This window comes from Diachasmimorpha longicaudata, chromosome 2 (assembly GCF_034640455.1).
Source record: "Diachasmimorpha longicaudata isolate KC_UGA_2023 chromosome 2, iyDiaLong2, whole genome shotgun sequence".
In the NCBI taxonomy this organism is placed as follows: domain Eukaryota; kingdom Metazoa; phylum Arthropoda; class Insecta; order Hymenoptera; family Braconidae; genus Diachasmimorpha; species Diachasmimorpha longicaudata.
In genome coordinates, this window is record NC_087226.1 from 10805568 (window position 1) to 10823847 (window position 18280).

Genomic DNA, 18280 nt, shown 5'->3' on the forward strand with positions numbered 1-18280 from the left:
ACTGAAATTTCAACAAAAGCATATGGAACCCATTGATGGATAAAACATCAAGATCACTCGACGGAAAACTTACAATCAGGCAATTCAAGAAAAATAAGAAATCGTTACCCTAGGCGCGTACATCAGCACAGTGTTTTCTTACTAATCAATTATCCTTGTTGATTTCTGGTTTATGTAATTTGTTTTACGTTGGTTTATTGTTACGTTTTGCGCACACGACGGTAGACTGCTGGGCAGCAAGCCGTATTTAACGGTAAAGTACACATCTTACTTTATGTCGCTTTATGAATTTTATAAATTTTGAGGGGGAGAGGATCGTTTACATTCTCCATTGAAGATTTTCCTTGTTTATTAGTTTAAGGAGCCATCGATATTTATATTTACTCAGCAATAGTGCCAATTTGTGGAGAGGAAGGGAAATATGAGAATTTTAATTAATTGTTGAATTTATTCTGGATGGAAGTAAAAATTCAATGAATGTATTTTGTGCTTTCGCAATTCTTGAGGAAGCGAGTCGTTTCGGAGAAAAATGGCATAAGACTTTTTTGTAGCTGACGAAATTACCCATCGAAAATGTCTTCCAACATTTTTACCCAGAATCAATCTTTCCTCGGTGAGAACCACTTTGGATTGCAATTCAGTATCTTCAATCCAGAATTCAAGGAACTTCGACAATTTTAGAAATAAAATGTTGCAAAAAAGCTCATTAATTCCATCATGAATTAATTCTTTATTTGTTTGTATTGATTGAATATCTATCAAGGGATTTATTGGGCATTTGCAGTGATGGGGAATGGCAAATTGACAGGACAAACTCTCAAGGGAAGGTTTCGGGGGTAGTACAGACAGACACACAGACACAGAGACTAGACTACTATCGACTATCCTATAAACTATCCTAAAAAAAATTCACATGCACACGGTATACATACACACGTGGCACGACGCAATTTTAAACATGATATGTATACTCATGTGCATACGCAGTGGTTTCTCGTTACATTTTTTTATTCCATTTCGTCGTTATTATCATTTATTGATTAGTGTCTTTATCCTTTCATTTCTCATCCTTTCTTTAATAAATGTTAATAGTTTTCTCATTTTTTTTCATTACTCAAGCTTATGCCCAAAAATCTACCAGAGGCACTTTGGGTTTATTAGTACCATTTAAAGGTCGGCGTGCGTAGGGGAGGAGCACAACAGTTTACTTGTTTGTGGAGAGACAAAATCTAAGATTGAATGTGAAATTATCTCGAGAGTGAGTAGTTTTGAGAGGAAAAATCTCTGACGATTTTTCTCAAATCCCTCGTTATCGATATAACTTTCAAAATTCTCTTACATGAAAAATATTAACGGGCGACAATTATGAACGACCGATCATCTCAATTTTTTCATTCAATTATTCATGTGAATTTTTAAATCTTTTTAATTATTGGGGTAGTGTACGGAAATGGGCTATTTAGAAGTGGAACAAAATATAATTCATAGCTATTATTTCACACTGAACTAATTTTCAAAGAACAATAAAACGTTCTTACTTCAGCGATGATTTGTAACATTACACATATGTAATTGGTCTTTAACGTATGAGAGATCTCGGTCTGATAGCCAAAGGCTTTCGGAAACTTATAATTGTCTTCCGCTAAAAGAGTTTTTCGATGGCAAATTTCGTCAGCTACAAAAAACTCTTGGTTTTCTCCCAGAGGTATTTATTATAACCGCAAATGACGTTTTAGCACTTCACTTGAGATGTCTTACAAACTGGCCTCGACTCACCTCAACGTGTTGCATATTGTTCTCAGTGCTGATTATTACCTCCCCCCCTCACTGTCCTTTTCCATTCGCCTGTCTTACCCACTTGTTACCATTTCTCCTTAATCCCCCAATTTTTTCAATTTTTTTCATCAATGTTCTTTCATTTTTCATTATTCATTTTTGAGCAATAAATACTTTCTCCACGAACAACTGCACATTGAAATTGACGCACTTGTTGACACACACAATCACACAATTTGAGAAAAATCATACAGTCGCACCGATCCATTCGCACCGCGTCCGAATTCGCACCCATGAAATTAATAAAAATATGGAAATGATAAGAGAGAATGGAAAGAAAAAAAATTATAAAAGACAAATTATTCTGTCACACTGAATCGTATATGGCTACATCCACAGAGTTTAATTGTTGTTATTCTTTCCTTTTACGTTTAATTAATGATTATCAATTCATATCAATTCAATATCAATGTATTACAATCATGACAATACTCAACAGTGATTTTTTTTATCTTTTCATTATTTCCATTATTTATATTACAATTAATTAATTAAGAGTGACAACAACATGACGACGGAGGCGTTGAAGCATATTTAGGAGTGGCACAAAAGGTGGTACTTTGTTTTTTTTATGTTTTTATTTAGGAATATTTAGAGGTGATTTTTTTTTTCTTTAGTAACACGAAAAACTGTCGCGTATCTTTCATTTTATTACAATAATGAGCATTGATGACAATTACAGGCGACGAGTATTGATGAATTATGATAATGATAATGATGATGATGATTCGATGATATTGAAAGAATATATGGCAGATTTTTTTATTTATTTTAATTTTATTCAACGCCACTGGGAGAAAAAACTCGTACTTTGGGAGAAATATAGACTTCAGTGGAGAGATATTTTTTATTTCAAAATCATTCGTCAGATTGGGCAATAGGCTATTGGAAAAAGAAATAATGTAGCAGTATTGAATTATAAACATTCTTGGCGATTATTGCAGTTGAATACTCAGTACAAAGGAAATCCTTTTGAAAGAAAAACGAGAGAACGGAACTGCGGAATTCTCGCATAAAGATATTTTCATTCACGTCGTCTGTTTTTGTTATTGATCATTTCCCACTCTTTGAAATGAGTATTTCAAGCAAGACATTCGTCGCCAATGAGTGCCTCCTGTTCAAGATCATTGCAATCAATAATTTTCAAAAATATTTTTTCGCAATAATCTTTCATCAAAACTGAGATTTAATTTATTCAGTCCAATTATATTGCTCTCAATCCGCTCTGAATACTTTTATACTTCATAGACACTTGACTTTTTCCCTTCAATGCCAATAACTCATTGAATTGCTGATGAAATTGAATCACATTGAGCTCACCTGCTTAATTTGTTCCTGAGTCATGAGTGTTTGTACAAGTCAATGGTTTATTCAACTCTCCCCTGTATATTTCAATCAAATGTCAGAGTTTTTCCCAGCATTCAAATAGTTCTTAGGGTCAGGAAGTGGATGAGGAAGGGGAAATGGGACGTATTCAATTGGAATTTATTTATTTTTTTTCATTAGGAAGAGGGAAGCACGCACACTCAACACAACCGTCACATCGAGCTGGCCTCGCGCGCGCGTGACCATAAGTCCATATCAATTTATTTATTTACTCATTTATCTGTAGTAAAATTACCTAGAACTAATACACCATCTCATTAATCTCCCAAAAAATTTTATTTCACTGTTGTTTTTTTTATTCACGTTTTTCTCACGGACCTTTTCTTGTCAATCTTTTTTCATCGTATTCTCCCCGTCTTATCCTCGAATGTGTGTGCGTCTATATATACTATATATTTATATTCGCGACAATATTATTCATCATTGTTTTTTGTTTACGGAAGGGCACAGCACGCACACATATATACATACACATGCGGTTTTCTTATCATTTAGTAATTATTAATTTTCTCAATGCACAGAGCATTTGATTAGTGTATGTATGTACACATATACATAATGACCATCCAATCTTATATATATATTTTTTTCATATTAATTATTTAACTAGTTTCTTTTTCGTACATTAATTTATCGCAATCCGGTGAACTCGGACCAGTCAATATTTTTTTATTCGATTGATGGACTTTTGCAATTATCTCAAAACGGTGGACTCTAGGAGAAAATGGGAGAAGACATTTTTTAATATCTCGTAAGAAAGATCCTGACAATTTCTCCTAGAATCACTCATTAAGGAGAGACTAGTATGAATTCTTGAAATTTTTCATACATTGCAGATCGATTACATATGTATAAAAATAAAAATTCAGGGTAAAAGAAATTGTTCATTGTTCGTAATGTTCTTAATTTTCCAGTGAATGATTTTTTTAATTTAAAAAAGCTGCACAATATACCATGTTCCCCATCGAGCGCAGGTAATTTTGTTTTTGGTTAAATAATAACGTAATTTTTATTTAGAGAATCCATCGACAGAATATCGGGCATAAATGTTGCAAATTAAAAAATAAACTATGCGACACAACCACTGAGGGAATATTGTTGGACACTCATTATGTGTTTTAATACAATTATAATCGATCTGTAACGTAGGAATTGAACAACATACGAATCTCCTCTTAATCTCAAATCGGGCAGCCAGACACTCCACTCATTTCGTATGTTCACCTCGACTGTAATTCGCAGCCTATCGATTCGCCTTCAATCAATCCGTGGATGGAAATGTTTGTGCTTCTTTAAAAAATCTTTACCATTTTACTTAAATCATCAGTCGTCAGTCGCTGACATCGGGCACGTGGCGCGGATAGATCAGTTGCACAATTTACAAATTCAATATACGAACGACTGATTTACAAATAATTTCATTCATTCATCATTTAATCAATGATAATTACCATATCCAAATAACGTTTTTTCCATTAAAAACCCTTGATCGTAAGATCTCTCATCACCCCAAAATCGACGATCGACTATTGAGTTTAAATGACGATATATTCGTCGGCCGCCGGAGTGTGAGCGTGATTTTAATTTTAATCCTATTGCAATATCATTTATTATTTAAATTTATTTGGTATATTATTTACAATTATCTGGTAAGTGCGATGATAATTAGTCACACCTGCCAGCCAGCGGCCTTCCAGAAGACTTTGTCGTATGTGCTTTTTTTTTTATTTAAAATTTATTTCATTCCTTTGTTATTAATTATTCATTTATGAAACACCTATTATTATTTCGATACACAATTTCTTTTCGAACGTTGCGCGCACTTCATTACCTTAACTGATAGTACGTGAGTTCATTTCTCACTTTTCACATTTTCTCACGTATTAAATCACAAAATTGGGACGATTGTAAAACAATTTCATTCGGTTTTATCGAAATTAAATGAAAACGATGGGAAACATTGATATTTCTTCAAGTGTCTTTCCTCGGTCGTCTTGGAGTTGACGTCACAACGTTCAGTCATAGCGTTAGGCCACGTTCAATCGTTTTTCAATATTTTTTTTATAGCATTTGAATCCGTAACCGAGTTTCGACAGGTCCTCAGCAGGGCCACTCGTGCCTGGGCTTTGTCGGATACTTGGTTGGTATAACGGGACATCAGGGATTGGCATCCGCTGCCATTATATTGTGCACCTGCTCAAGTTTGTACGCCAATCTCTGTTTCTGCGAGAATTCGTCCTCCTCCAGGGTCACTATTAATTGTTCGTTGTACTTTCCTGCATATGTATAGAGCTCGTACAGGGCACAATTCGTATTGAATTCTGTCGTGTGTAACTGAAACAGGAAATATCATTTTTAGTTCGAGCATTAATTGCAGTTAATTGTAAGAATCAATACGGGAAAGAGTGTGAAATAAAACCTGCTGCAAGGTTTTTATTCTCTGATGTTTTATTAATACTTACTCTTGACTCTTCAGCTAACATTGCATTCATATCGTGATCAGATATGGCGGGCATGGTTTTAATATCCGAGTAGTAACGCTCTACCCACTCTTTGTACACTGGAATGTCTTTTGCGTAAAGCAGCTTTGAACTCGGTGAGTCTTTGCCTGCAAAAATTTACAAAAGTTAATCTCCAAATTCGATAAAATCTGAAATATTGGTCGCACCGCCACCGATCGGTTCAATATTTAACACTTTACAGTGCATTGTTCTTAATTAATGTATGAAAACAAAATCCATTGCCAGATTTTCGAGAAAATTTCAAAAGTTTAGTTCCCTCGGTGGAATTACGCAATTATCTCGTTTATGATATGTTGTTTTGGTTATTTGTAAATTCTAATTAACGCTCGAGAAGTGAAACATGCTAATTTGCCCCCTCGACCTAGCAGCATTCAATCCATCAAACGAATAAATTAATTAATTAAATTACCTAGCCTATGATCCGACGTCGAACAGCTATCCATAAATGTCTGTGCAACGACAGAGAGACAGGAATCCACAATATTTGACTTATGTATGTCAAACACAAAGTTTGGATTTTTAATAAGATTGACCCAAAACCTGAGTGGAAGTGAATTGCTCTTCCACGTGTGTACAACTTCGGGATCAGATATGCCATGATGAATAGCTTGATCATCGAGAAAATCAAACATATATTTAATGGCTAGTGGCAGTGCAGAACCACGATGTGCAGTGCTGAATATTGTTTCAAAAAGATCGTCGACGAATTTTTGTAGTGTGCCCTTGGTGGCGAGTAACCTCGTAAGATAAATCTCCGAGACCATCTTGTTGCCACGCTCACCCTCCTTCTGAGCATCTGTATCGTGATGCTTCACCAAATGCCAAACCTTGAGACCACCATCGTGATCGTGATTGAGGGGCGATGTCGCACGTGACAATGGCGGACTCGCTGAGCTGAATTTACTTAGATTGAGCGTTTCGTACTTGTGTGATTTGTCAGTTTTCTCTGACAATATCGAAAGATTGTAGATGGATGATTGTTTTGAGACTAAACTCAGCGATGCACCGTCTGGTACTCTGTAGTGATTCAAAGTATTTCGCTTTTTCCATTCACCCTCTGTCTTTGTTGTCGTGTCCTCGTCGTAGAGGATCAGTCTTCCTGATGCCCCTGTTCGCCATTCTGTAATCCAAACCAAAATATTTATTGCAAAGATTGAATTTGAGTCGGCTCTCAGTGAATAGCATTTATCCAATTGTTTAATTTAATAATGACTTATGTGGAAAATTCACTAATTGGGTTTTCTTTACTCAAAAGCCTGAAAACAACTCCTCATTTTCCACAATTGTAACATCAACGTAAATTCGTTTCTTGTCCATCTTCATTACATTTAAAAAGTAGAGATTACATCAGGATATATCAGTGAAAAGAAAATTAAGTGAAGAATCATGTTTGTGAAGAGATTGAAGAGAATTCCTCAAGAGATCAGTTGTGATGACCTTTTATGTCCTCCACAAAAAAGATCTTTTCATAAATTCTTTTAAACCTCTTCTCATTTGAGATAATTACAACCTCCTGAAAGATTCATGGAGACTGAAATATTTAAATTAGGACTTTCATTATCCAGTTAATTACTAAAAACCTTAGATTTTCAGATAAAAACTCTCAGAAGATTTATTCAAAACCCCGGATATCCGGCCCAAAAAAATGACTCTTGGTCAAATTTTTTTCCGTCTGCCCATCTCCCCAAATTTGTAAAAAAAAAGACCCGAAAAGCATTCCCCGGTGGTTTAATTTCACCACTCGGCCCCTGACTCACAATCACTCATATTTTCTCCCCTTGAGCAATTCAACAAGTCCATCATCAATAAAAACAACTTCTCTGTTCCCTTAATGACCTCTATTCATTGCCCAAAAACTAAAAAATCCACTTACCGAGGTCAAGATCCTCTTTTCTTGGCCGTTGGCTATATGGAGTGGCACGATAAATAGTGTCTAATGCCTTCTCCTTTACTTGAGAAATTGTGTCACAGTCAAGTAGCTTGACTGGCACATTCTCCGTTGTAGGATCAAGATTGCTGAACACCGTCTGCTGAGCAATTGTCACGAAGACAGTCTGCGAAAAAGAAAAATACACGCTACAATCTCCCATCTCAATCATGTACTTAGAGAGAAAATAAACATGTTCTCGACTAAGTCTTGTTTGAACCCAGAAAATTACCCCTTGAAAATAACTAACAATCGACATCTCGTGCTCAACATTTGAAAAGTATAGCCGAGAAAAAAATTCTTCTGCTAAGGAATTATATTTTCGGGACAATTAATTTTTTCACCAGTGTATTTCTCCAGAAGAATCATCCCTAGGTGCTACATGTTTAAAAAGAAGTAGTTGAGCCCTTCAGAAAGTCATTTATTTCCCTTATTGTATACTAGAAACAGAACAAGTTTTTCCTGCTCTCAGTGTGAACTGATGGAGCGGATGAAAAAATATAAATTTGTCAAGTACGAACCATTGGTTTAAAGTCAATAGACTGTCTTATGAGTTTCTCCTCTGACAGTGAATAACGGGCTTCGGAGGAGATTGAATCAACAGGGCCCTTGTCAACCTGCTGCTTCATAGCACGGAACAGCATGTAGAGTGGTTCGCCAGCGCACTCTCGCATAAATTTGTACAAAAGAAACGTGAACCACGCGGATAACATTTTTTCAGCCACACTCTCCGTTCTGTAAAAATCATGATAAATATACCGGTATATTCAATTTGCGGAGTTAATTAAATGTCTCCAGCCGTAACAACCTATTACACTTTTTCAGCGTTTTCGTTTTAACATCACTGGGAAGTTAATAATACATCCGAGTTTTAAACATGACTGGGGAATTCATAGTGAATAACAGTTTGTCGGAAAAAGAGAAATATAATAATGGAGGATTATTTTATGTTGCATAACGATGCTCCAGAGAAAGTCGAGAATTGCGAAATAAATGGGGGAAATTCAATTAAGATTGTCTCTCTGGAGAATTAGTTGGGTAAAACGTTTGAGAATGAAGGAAGTACTTGGAAGTGGAGTGCTTGCAGGATCAAGTCAAGTTTAGAGAGGAGGAGTTGGGATTAATATCTCCAGGTCCTAGAAAATCGGGTTTTTTGTTCACACCAACTTTCCTTGGGCCCTTCTGCAATTACGTGTTTCCGTGAATAGAACTATGAAGCACAAGTAAATAAGTTATCAAATGCAAACAAATTGTTCACCTAATGTTTCCCAGTAGGAGGAAAAAATTCTAAATCTGCTATCGTTAAATCCCAATAAAAGAAATCATGAATCTTACCTCCTAAGTAACAATTTCGGATGACTTTTTCCCTCCATGCACTTCTCAATGAGCTCGGCAAGTAGAGTCTTCAGAATATCAGTGCAATACTCCATCTTACTCTGGAGCGTAACCATGATCAAACTAGCGACATTGACCCTATCCCTCATGGAGAAATACCGATTGCTCTCGAGAGTCCTCACAAACAGCAGCAGAAACGTCTTATGCATAATCAATTGACCAAACAGCCTCAAGCCCTTCTCCTTTCTCTGCAACTCAGGTCTATCCCACTGGAGAACAACATGATTATCAACATTGGGGAACAGAATCTTCATGGCATAAGTCCTGTAATCGAGGAAGGGAATGCCACCGCTAGTGAGATCCCCAGTGAGATCAGTCATTTCCGTCTGCAATTCAGCGAATGCCTCTTTGCACTCGGCAGCGACTCTTAGCTCAAGTATGTCCATTTGCTCCTGCATGTTCTTGAGAACACGATTGCTCTCAGTGGACTTCCTCCGGTAAGCGATCAGAAAGGCGATGAAGATTATCACGAGAATGACGATTGCAGCGATGACACCAATGAGAGCAGGCCTTGAGAGTGGTCCGTTGAGTCCAGCAGGCAATGCATAGCTCAGTTTTCCAATGTTGAATTTTAAGGTATTTCCAACGATGACAATCACTTCAGGGAGTTCCTGCTTGTCCGGCAGACCCTCAGCGCTTAGTGCAGGAGGCTGTGATGGTGGAGGCCTGCAGGTCAGCTGTTGTCTCGACAACGACGTTACATTGCAGTAGGTACTTCCAATCTGCACGATCACATCGGACTCCTGACAAGCCCTGTCCAGATGCTGTCCATTGATCGTCAAGTAATCACTCTTGTAGTACTTGACCTCCTCATCAAACTCGTCGTAGATTGGATTTGGATACAGCAGGAAATGATTAAAGCCGTTTTGGGAGAGATTCTGTACCCCAGTGACATTGTCCATTCTGAAGCCGTACTCAAGAGCGAGGGGGCGCTCTGCGTCGAGACCTACGTTCTCAGGTACCTCAATCGATGGAGAACGACAGTCCATGCTCGTTTGACTCAGTACATCGCAGCGAGAGACGAACATCTTTTCGTCATAGTACACATACATCTGGGGATTCTGGATGTAGCCCAAATTCTTTCCAGTGACTGAGATCTTGATTCCACCAGCTGGTATACCTTTGGGAATTTTCATCTGCCCTGCGACACCGCTCTCGACTGATTCTATCGTGGGATCGTCGACGTACTCGAAGTAACCGTTGTAGGTTCGGTTCCTACCGTCGAAGGTCATCAAGAGGGTTCCATTTCGATTTATGCTGCTGGCTGAGGTCATGCACAGGGTCTCATTGAACTCGGCGGATATAACGGAGCAGGGGAGCTCGTCAATTGTCACGCGGATTTCACTTCCGGCGTTCATATACCTGCCAGTTATCTTTACGATGGTTCCTCCACTTCGTGGACCGTATCTGGGCGAGATGTTAGTAATTACTGGATCCACAAACTCGTAGTTATCTTTAGACTGGCCTCTGTAGTTTTCAATCTTCACGATAACTGGCCCGACTTCCAACTTCTTCGAGCCAGGACCGTCCACCCGACAAGTAATTTGCTTTGTGCGGACATAAAGTTGTTCGTAAGGTTGACAAGGAACTCCAGCGACTGTCACACCTGCGTAGATATCGTTAAAGGTTTTTCCGAGATTGATACCCCGAATTGTGACGTTTGTGTTGCCCTCCCAAGGTCCCATCATAGGCTCGAACCCGTGGATCTCTGGATTTGGACATGTTTGATTTCGATTCAGCCAGATTCCAGAGCCTCGGCCACACTGATCTTTGACTTCGCATCTGTCGGTGCTCTGGCACCAGCCACAACCGTATTTCGGAGGGATTGCCAAGCACATGCCGCAGTTGTCCGCCATATCTCGACAGCGGTAGATTACCACATGAATATTGTCGGGATTGTCCAGGGGTTTTGAACCACCCCAGATTACAGCAAAGGGGACTGTTATGTTGGGAGTTCGCGAGGTATAGGAGAACTCCATGTCATCGCAGTAGATTGTGTCGGCTAGGAGGCGGGCATTGACACTTGTCACTCGACCCTCAATGTTGAATTGACAGACGAATCGGGTTTGGATGATGAATTGCTGGAAAACATATCGAGAATTATTGCTATTTCTTGGGGGTATTTGTAAGGGGCTTAACTGTCATTATTTGGAAAATTTATGACAACCGTGTGACTTCCTTTCCTTTTATAATTACAAATTTTATATAGTTAAAATGATTTCGTTGAAGTCAGTTGGGAATTCTAAATAAAGCTTAACGTGACTGAAGTCCGTTATTCCGCTGAATGGAAAAAGTCCTGATAAATTTATACGAGAGATGAAGGATAAAAGAAGAAAAGTTCTGACACATTGACGGCATAAATGAAACAGAAGATTGTCCTCCCTCCAATTTCATGAACCACAAAGTAAGACGGTTGACATTCTTACTCCAGGCTCTTCGTCCCCAGATGTCCTCAAAATGATCAGTATAAAATAGTCAGACCTTTCTGTTTTCTCCTTCACATCAGATCGGAAACTTTCAACGAGCGACGAGTAAAAAAATGATTGGTTCAAGAACTTCTACCGCTCCTAACTCTCTTGAAAAACAAACCCAAAGGAGAATTCACTCACCCCTATGATATGAACTTTAACCCGAATAGGTTTTTTAATTCCCGCAGACACAAGAATCTCCTGCGAGTCGGTGGCATTTATCGTCGGGCAAAATGCTGGTCCACTCCTGTAACTCGGTCCAGTCCTCTGTGAACAAACAATTCGCGAATTCAATAAAACTTGTACTCTTGTGCCTGATAAAAAAAAAAGAAACGTTTATTGTCCAGTGAAAAATTCAATTAAAACTTGGATTAAGACGACACATACACTGACTCCAGTGACGAGTATGTCATTACGACAATTGGCAGCTGTATCGTGAGTACACCTGTGCCCGTCGACGCACCAATCACAGGGGAAGCTCGATGAGACGCACTCCGTGCACGATGAGTAAGTGTTGCAATCGAAGAAGGTAAAATTAGTGGCGACAAGATCAGGACCATTGGTCATTCTGACGGACAGCTTGGCGGTGAAGTGATGATGTCCAACTGGTATCACTGGCAGTAGATCAGTCCTTGGTGTTGTACAATTGACCCCATACGATTTCCGCGTGGCATTTGTGATAAGTGTCTTATCGAGAGCCGAAAATGCACACAGGAAATCTCCGTTGAGTGTCGGCAGATTATCAATGACAAGATCAAGAGTTCTGGCTATCGTTTTCTGGAGCTCATTCGGCGTCACACTTGTTATCGTCGTACACTTGCCACTCTTGTAGCTTATCCAGTAGAGTGGGTCGTTGGCAGCATCTTGACAGTCACTACGGAGATTACACTTGTTCTCCAGTGAACACCAGCCACAGTAGGGATCCTTGGCGCCCAAGCAATCCCAGCAGGTTTTATAAACTGAGCATTCCTGCACCTTCACCTTTGATACTTTCTTTTCGGTTAGCACATAGAGATGCATCGGTGGCTGCTGCGAATCGAAGAGGAGGTCAGGGTTCACGGCTGAGTCAGCGTCAATCTCCAAGTCACCGTACTCCTGGGCACCGCTTGCACTCTCAACTACGACCTGGAGCAGAGATCAGATGTGGGGGGTTAATCAAAAGGATAATGTGAAAATTCCGATGGTTATTTCGTGTAATTTAATGGGTAATTGGGAGGGTTTATGGATGTCGAGGTTCTGGGAAAATTGAGAAATTTGAAATTATTAGTTTTTTCCTGTTAGATATTGCATAAGGATTGGAGATTAGATCTTGAGCGGTTATTTCTTCTTTATAATTTATTTAATTCGCATAAGAGCTTTGTTGAATATAAACAATATTAATAGAAATAAGACGATTGCCTGGATGGCATATAGAACGAATATATTATTACAAAAGAATTGTTTATTGATCAGGATCAAATCCACATTTTTTTCTCGCATAACAGAAGATTTAATCAAAATGCATAAACCATTTATTCTATATCCGTATTCAGCAGCATTCCTAATATTTCTGAATTGTTGAATCGATATAAAAAATTCAAATAAAGTGTTTTATGCACTTTAGATGTGAAATATTTATAGAATATCACCAAACTCATAATTTTCCCCACCTACCACTACCTCTCCTTGAATAATTCTATAGTAAATGACTATTGGAAATCGGTTGAAGTTCTGTCACGAGAATTCAATTTCCACGTCTGGCGTAACGTCCAGGTGTTTCCTTGGAAAAAAAAGCGTTTCCTTTTTTCGTCGATCACTTTTACTCGTTTTTTTGCATCGATTCCATTCATACACTGTCATTATTCATCCAGAAAAGACACGAATAATATCGTCGTGCAAATAACCGTGCAACAGGTCCACCACAAGAAGAAGTATGATCGATCAAGCGTGTCTACTCGAATAATCTTTAGAAATGAAAATAGATAAAAATGATTGGCGAATGTTTATATTCATAATTTCTCCAGTGATACAGAACAATTTGTATATCTCTGGTACCGTGTGACCCGAGTAAAAACAACACAACTGATGCATACAGTTGAACATGTTGTACGGGAGAAATGGTGAATAAAAAATTATGGAGATAGACTTGCTCAATCATAACGGTATTTATTGGCAGGAGAGACAAAGAGATTTTCTGGTATAATGGTGCACTCGGGGAATGGGTTGCATGGGATGGAGTTTCGTAATAGTTTGAGATTTGTCATGTCGAGGATATCTTTGGTGATGCTGGGAATAAGAGGAGACAAAAGCCAACTGGGAGAATCGATCGATTCTGGGTGAGGGAGGGTGTGTATGGGGCCTTTACAGTGTGTCGACTTTTGGGGAGGGTGCATTCATACCAATGGCGATGGAATCCTCACGGGTGGCCATTTCATTTTCGACACTGGTTGACGCCCTTGTGGCTTTCATTCGTACTTATTGAAAAGTTTTCCATTCAGGGGACACTGGTGATGGAAGAATGGAGGTGAAACTTTAGGTTTTGATAAATTAATTGTCCCTGAAGGGATGGATTTTTTTTGTGGGGATTTGCGAGGTGTTTTGCAAATAATGGAATCAGCGGGGGTATACTTGGGGAGCATTGATTTTTTCAGGGCTTTCTTTGGATGGGAAATTGTCACCCAATGGGAATTTCATGTTTGGAGTGACTCGGAAATTGGTTTAGAGACTTGTGAATATAGGAAACATTCATTCGTGAGTGAATTTCATAATTAATTAACCACATGTGGAGAATTAATTGAGTGATGAAATACTTGTTGGGGAAAAGCTGAGATTTTTCATTGATGTTTGGTCATGGGGCAGAACAATTTCTCACAAAATGATATATCTTATAAATTTTTAATATGTCTATAACTCTACTTTCGACATAAAATAAATCACCCCGATTTCACTGCTTTACTACTGACAGGTGTTTTTTACAGAAAATAAATTTCCCAATAAAAATTTCCTCAGCCATGCTATCGCAAAACTGCGGCTCATCGATACAATTTCATGTTCAACAAAATTTGTTTTTCGGTTCACGTTCCCCGAATAATTTTCCAATTTTCAAATGGAATAAAAAACAAAAAGAACTAGATATATTCGCAACTATTTTTGATAGCAACAGAGGTAATCCGAGGCTATACATTTGAGAATTGAAACAATTTAACATTAGAAACAATAACAAATGCACGAATTTGATCCGGAAAATTAGAACAATGAGGCTCAACAACGCCGAAAATTCAATTGCAATTCCCAATGGTTCACACATCGAAATAATGCAACGGGCGGCTAATACAAACGAGCGTCAAATCGATTCGCAATAATTTGTCGAAGCTGGGTCAACCTGTCTGAAAGTTCCTAGTTAATATATTGCCATTGCATTGTATCGACAGTGGATGGCTGTGTGGCATGCACACGAGCATTACGTATGATAACCCGGGATGTGTACAAGTGAGTATTGAATTGGAAACCTCGGTTCACTCCTGTTGCCGAACTGCTTCACTACAGTTTTGATGCTGTGACTCATCCCGGAAATGAGATAATAATGTAACGAGTCTGTGGAGTCATACAATGAGCCGTCAACCGTTATTTATCCTTTATGATTGCATTCATACTGCATTGATTTCATTCAACTTGAGAAATAGACTCGAGTTTAAATTAATTAAGACGATTGTGATTGAGATTAATGACTCGACATTTTTCTGAAGACGCACGATTTCGAGATATTGAATGCTGGACCAGTTGATTGAGTGCCTATCTCTTGGGGGGTGAGTAGAAATTTTTTTTCAATCATCAGCCCCTCCACCCAGTTAATCTAACAATACGAGAAAAAATCCGAAAATATTTTAAACCAAAAATTGTATGCCAGACAAAAGAATCCATCTGACATTCTCCTCTCAACCGACTGCTTCCTGTGATATTCGCAAAATAAACAGTTAAAGAATTTATTCCATTTCCGGCGCGAATTATTTTATGACTCTACAATTCTTTTATGATCCCAGGAGAATGAGATGAACTTATGATTAAATTCACTCCCATGTGATCCCCCATAAAGCCTCCATTAAACCCCTAAATGCCCTATTTGTCCAGCTAACACGAGAGTGAATGAGAACGAAAAAAAATTATACAACAATGAAAACAATAATAAATAACAATCGCGTGACGAGGTATCATAATGGGCCTGTGGTTTTATATCATAACTGCGGTCTCACGGCGCGTTCAAAGTTATCCGATTTCCATTCCACTGGCCCACCCTGTTAAATGCCATAAAAAAATAAACGAATTTCCACACCGTAACAACAATAAAATCATTTTCGTGATCTAATTCATCTCATTTAATTTCTGCTTGTCTGGTTATCTTTATTCATTCAAAGGTGAGGCTAGGTGTGTATCGTTTTGTCTCGTAATAAATGTGCATGTGGGTCGGTGTGGGTGGGGATTCTGGAATGCAGTGGACTTTAACAAGATGAGAGGCACAGGGGGGCAATCGGGGGGGAGGAGGAGGAGGAGGTGGAGGTTGAATAGCCGGGGGAAGAGGGCATACAAGTTGCCCGCGGGCAAACGATCGAACTCTCATCGTGCGAAAGGTCAAGATCGAGAACAAAGGGAGATATCTTGAGGGAAGACTTCAGGATCTCTAGGATCCGGAGAAATAGTATTGAAATTACGGAGTGATATCGACTTTTCTGATGTTTCGAATATGTTATTTGGTGTTGGAGAATACCTGGGGACGAATTATAAATATTTACTCTCCTAAAAAGATTTTTAGGAGAGTAAATATTTTCTTTGAAAGGTTTCATTAAAAAATCAACTTTACTTTCTCTATTTATTCGCGATATCCACCATCTTCGAGTTCTCATTTTCGAAAGAAAGAACTGTTCGTGCATTCGCCCCATAATCGTTTCTCCCTCGCATAAAGCATGCGTATCTTCACGAGTTCGTTACAAACTCGAAGTAGCAGTAGTTTATCCATTTACTACCACGAAACGATTTCTTTAAACCCAGCAAAATCCAGCTGTCAATCGACAACAAGTCTCTCCTATATCCTCCGATAATTAAGGCGTCCTATTGCGGAGTCGGCAAGTCGTGTATCGTTATTAATCGCCACTGAGTTTTCGATAAAACGAAGAGAAATAGATCAGCACATGCGATTTACTTTTCCAGGAGGAGCGATTCTTCCTCATTCATTCAATAGACGCAGTCGAGGTAAATTAATACATCGAGAGTAATCATGGATGTTAGCTGAGGGAAGTGCGGAAATGTAATTTATTTTTACTCGTTAAAAATTATTAAAAGTGTTTTAATTAATGAACTCATTTATTTTAACAAACTCAATTATTTTAATTGATTCGTTTGCCGTTTTCGATGTAGGGAGATTCCTGGTGCATCGGAAAATAGCGTATTTGCGGTGAACAGTTACTGTCAAAACGAAGAAAGTTGCCTTTACCAGAGAATTACCCGAAATAATGAAATAATAATGAACTTGTCAATGGACAACTAAACCGCATCAATTCGCAAATATTCCTGATATCTGAGATTTAAAACCATCCTTAAAAGGCCTGTTCTATAAATCTGGAATATTTAAAACTTTCCGAAAACTCTCACCAAGTCCTCCCTCCACAACTTCTCCGTATAAATAATCGGAGAATCAATTTCGGATGCATCTCTCCTCGCATCTCTAATTAAATCAACGTCTCTCTGTTTTATTCTACCTCACCAGACATCATCAACTCAAACATGGAATCCAATTTCCCCTTTCAAAATCACTCGATCAAATCCCGTACTCCATCGACAAATTGAGTAAATAAAAAAGAATCGGAAAAAAGACGCAAAAAAAATCTGAAAACTGCAAAGAGAATATTTGGCGAATTTGGGGGGAGGGGTCCGATGAGAGTGGCGCAGCTGCAGGAGTAAAGTTTGCAGGATATGCGGGTGTGCCTCACGAGTGGTGCCTATAGAATTGAATTGAGAGCGTCACGGCAGGGGAATTTCGTACGATGGTCCCGCTGACCCCCTTGGTACCGTGAACGGGATCGTCGTATGACCTCGTAACGATTTTACCACGATCACCCCAGCATGCACACATTCTCCAGATTTTGCAGTGCCGGTATTTTTATTTTTATTTTATCTTTCTAGCTCGCTATTCTTTGTTGCCAGCGAGCAAACTATTTATTTTATCCAAAAAATTCCACATCATTTTTGAGCTCTGAAGAATACTTGCGAAGCAAAAATCCAGCGGAGAGTAACTCCTAGAGGAATTACAATAAATCAACAATAACAATCCGTCAATAAATGTTTCTGATAAACAGCGCATATCAATCCCTCCATTTCACAAACATTGATTCTGATTTATTCAAGTTATGCGTCGGCCATAGCTATTCCCCGTTGCTATTTTTCACGAATTATTTATTTTTTCAACGTTCAGTGTTCATAGACAAGGTGTTGAATTGCAGCTTTAATTTTTTATCTTCTTTACTCGCTGTATTCGGCCCCAGATATTTAGTTCGAGCATGACTGAATCAAATGAACAAATTATGTGGTTTAGAGAATAATTACAACGCGACAATACGGTAGAAAGTGACTCTGCCAGTAGTATTTCAATAAATCTCGTCATTGACAAGTCAATGAAAATGGCAAGTCTCGGTTCAATTATTTAGTGAAACTACGGAAGCCTAAGGAAATTGAAGATAAATATGTTTCTAAACTTCAAATTACTATGAAAATGAAAA

The 18280-nt window shown here is 38.4% G+C and overlaps 1 protein-coding gene across 2 annotated transcripts in view; it reads right to left on the minus strand.

Annotated features, from left to right (window-relative positions):
* Positions 1–3320: 3320 nt before the first annotated feature.
* Positions 3321–18280, minus strand: part of LOC135172819 (plexin-A4) — a 150334-nt gene continuing 135374 nt past the window's right edge. For both annotated transcript variants that reach the window (XM_064139212.1, XM_064139213.1), the window contains exons 4-11: positions 11922–12659; positions 11676–11801; positions 9007–11147; positions 8193–8406; positions 7618–7798; positions 6154–6864; positions 5685–5830; positions 3321–5556 (exon numbers count right to left, since the gene is read on the minus strand). In XM_064139212.1, coding sequence (XP_063995282.1) covers positions 5380–5556; positions 5685–5830; positions 6154–6864; positions 7618–7798; positions 8193–8406; positions 9007–11147; positions 11676–11801; positions 11922–12659 — 4434 coding nt within the window. In that variant the 3' untranslated portion in view covers positions 3321–5379. The remainder of the gene's footprint in view (positions 5557–5684; positions 5831–6153; positions 6865–7617; positions 7799–8192; positions 8407–9006; positions 11148–11675; positions 11802–11921; positions 12660–18280) is intronic.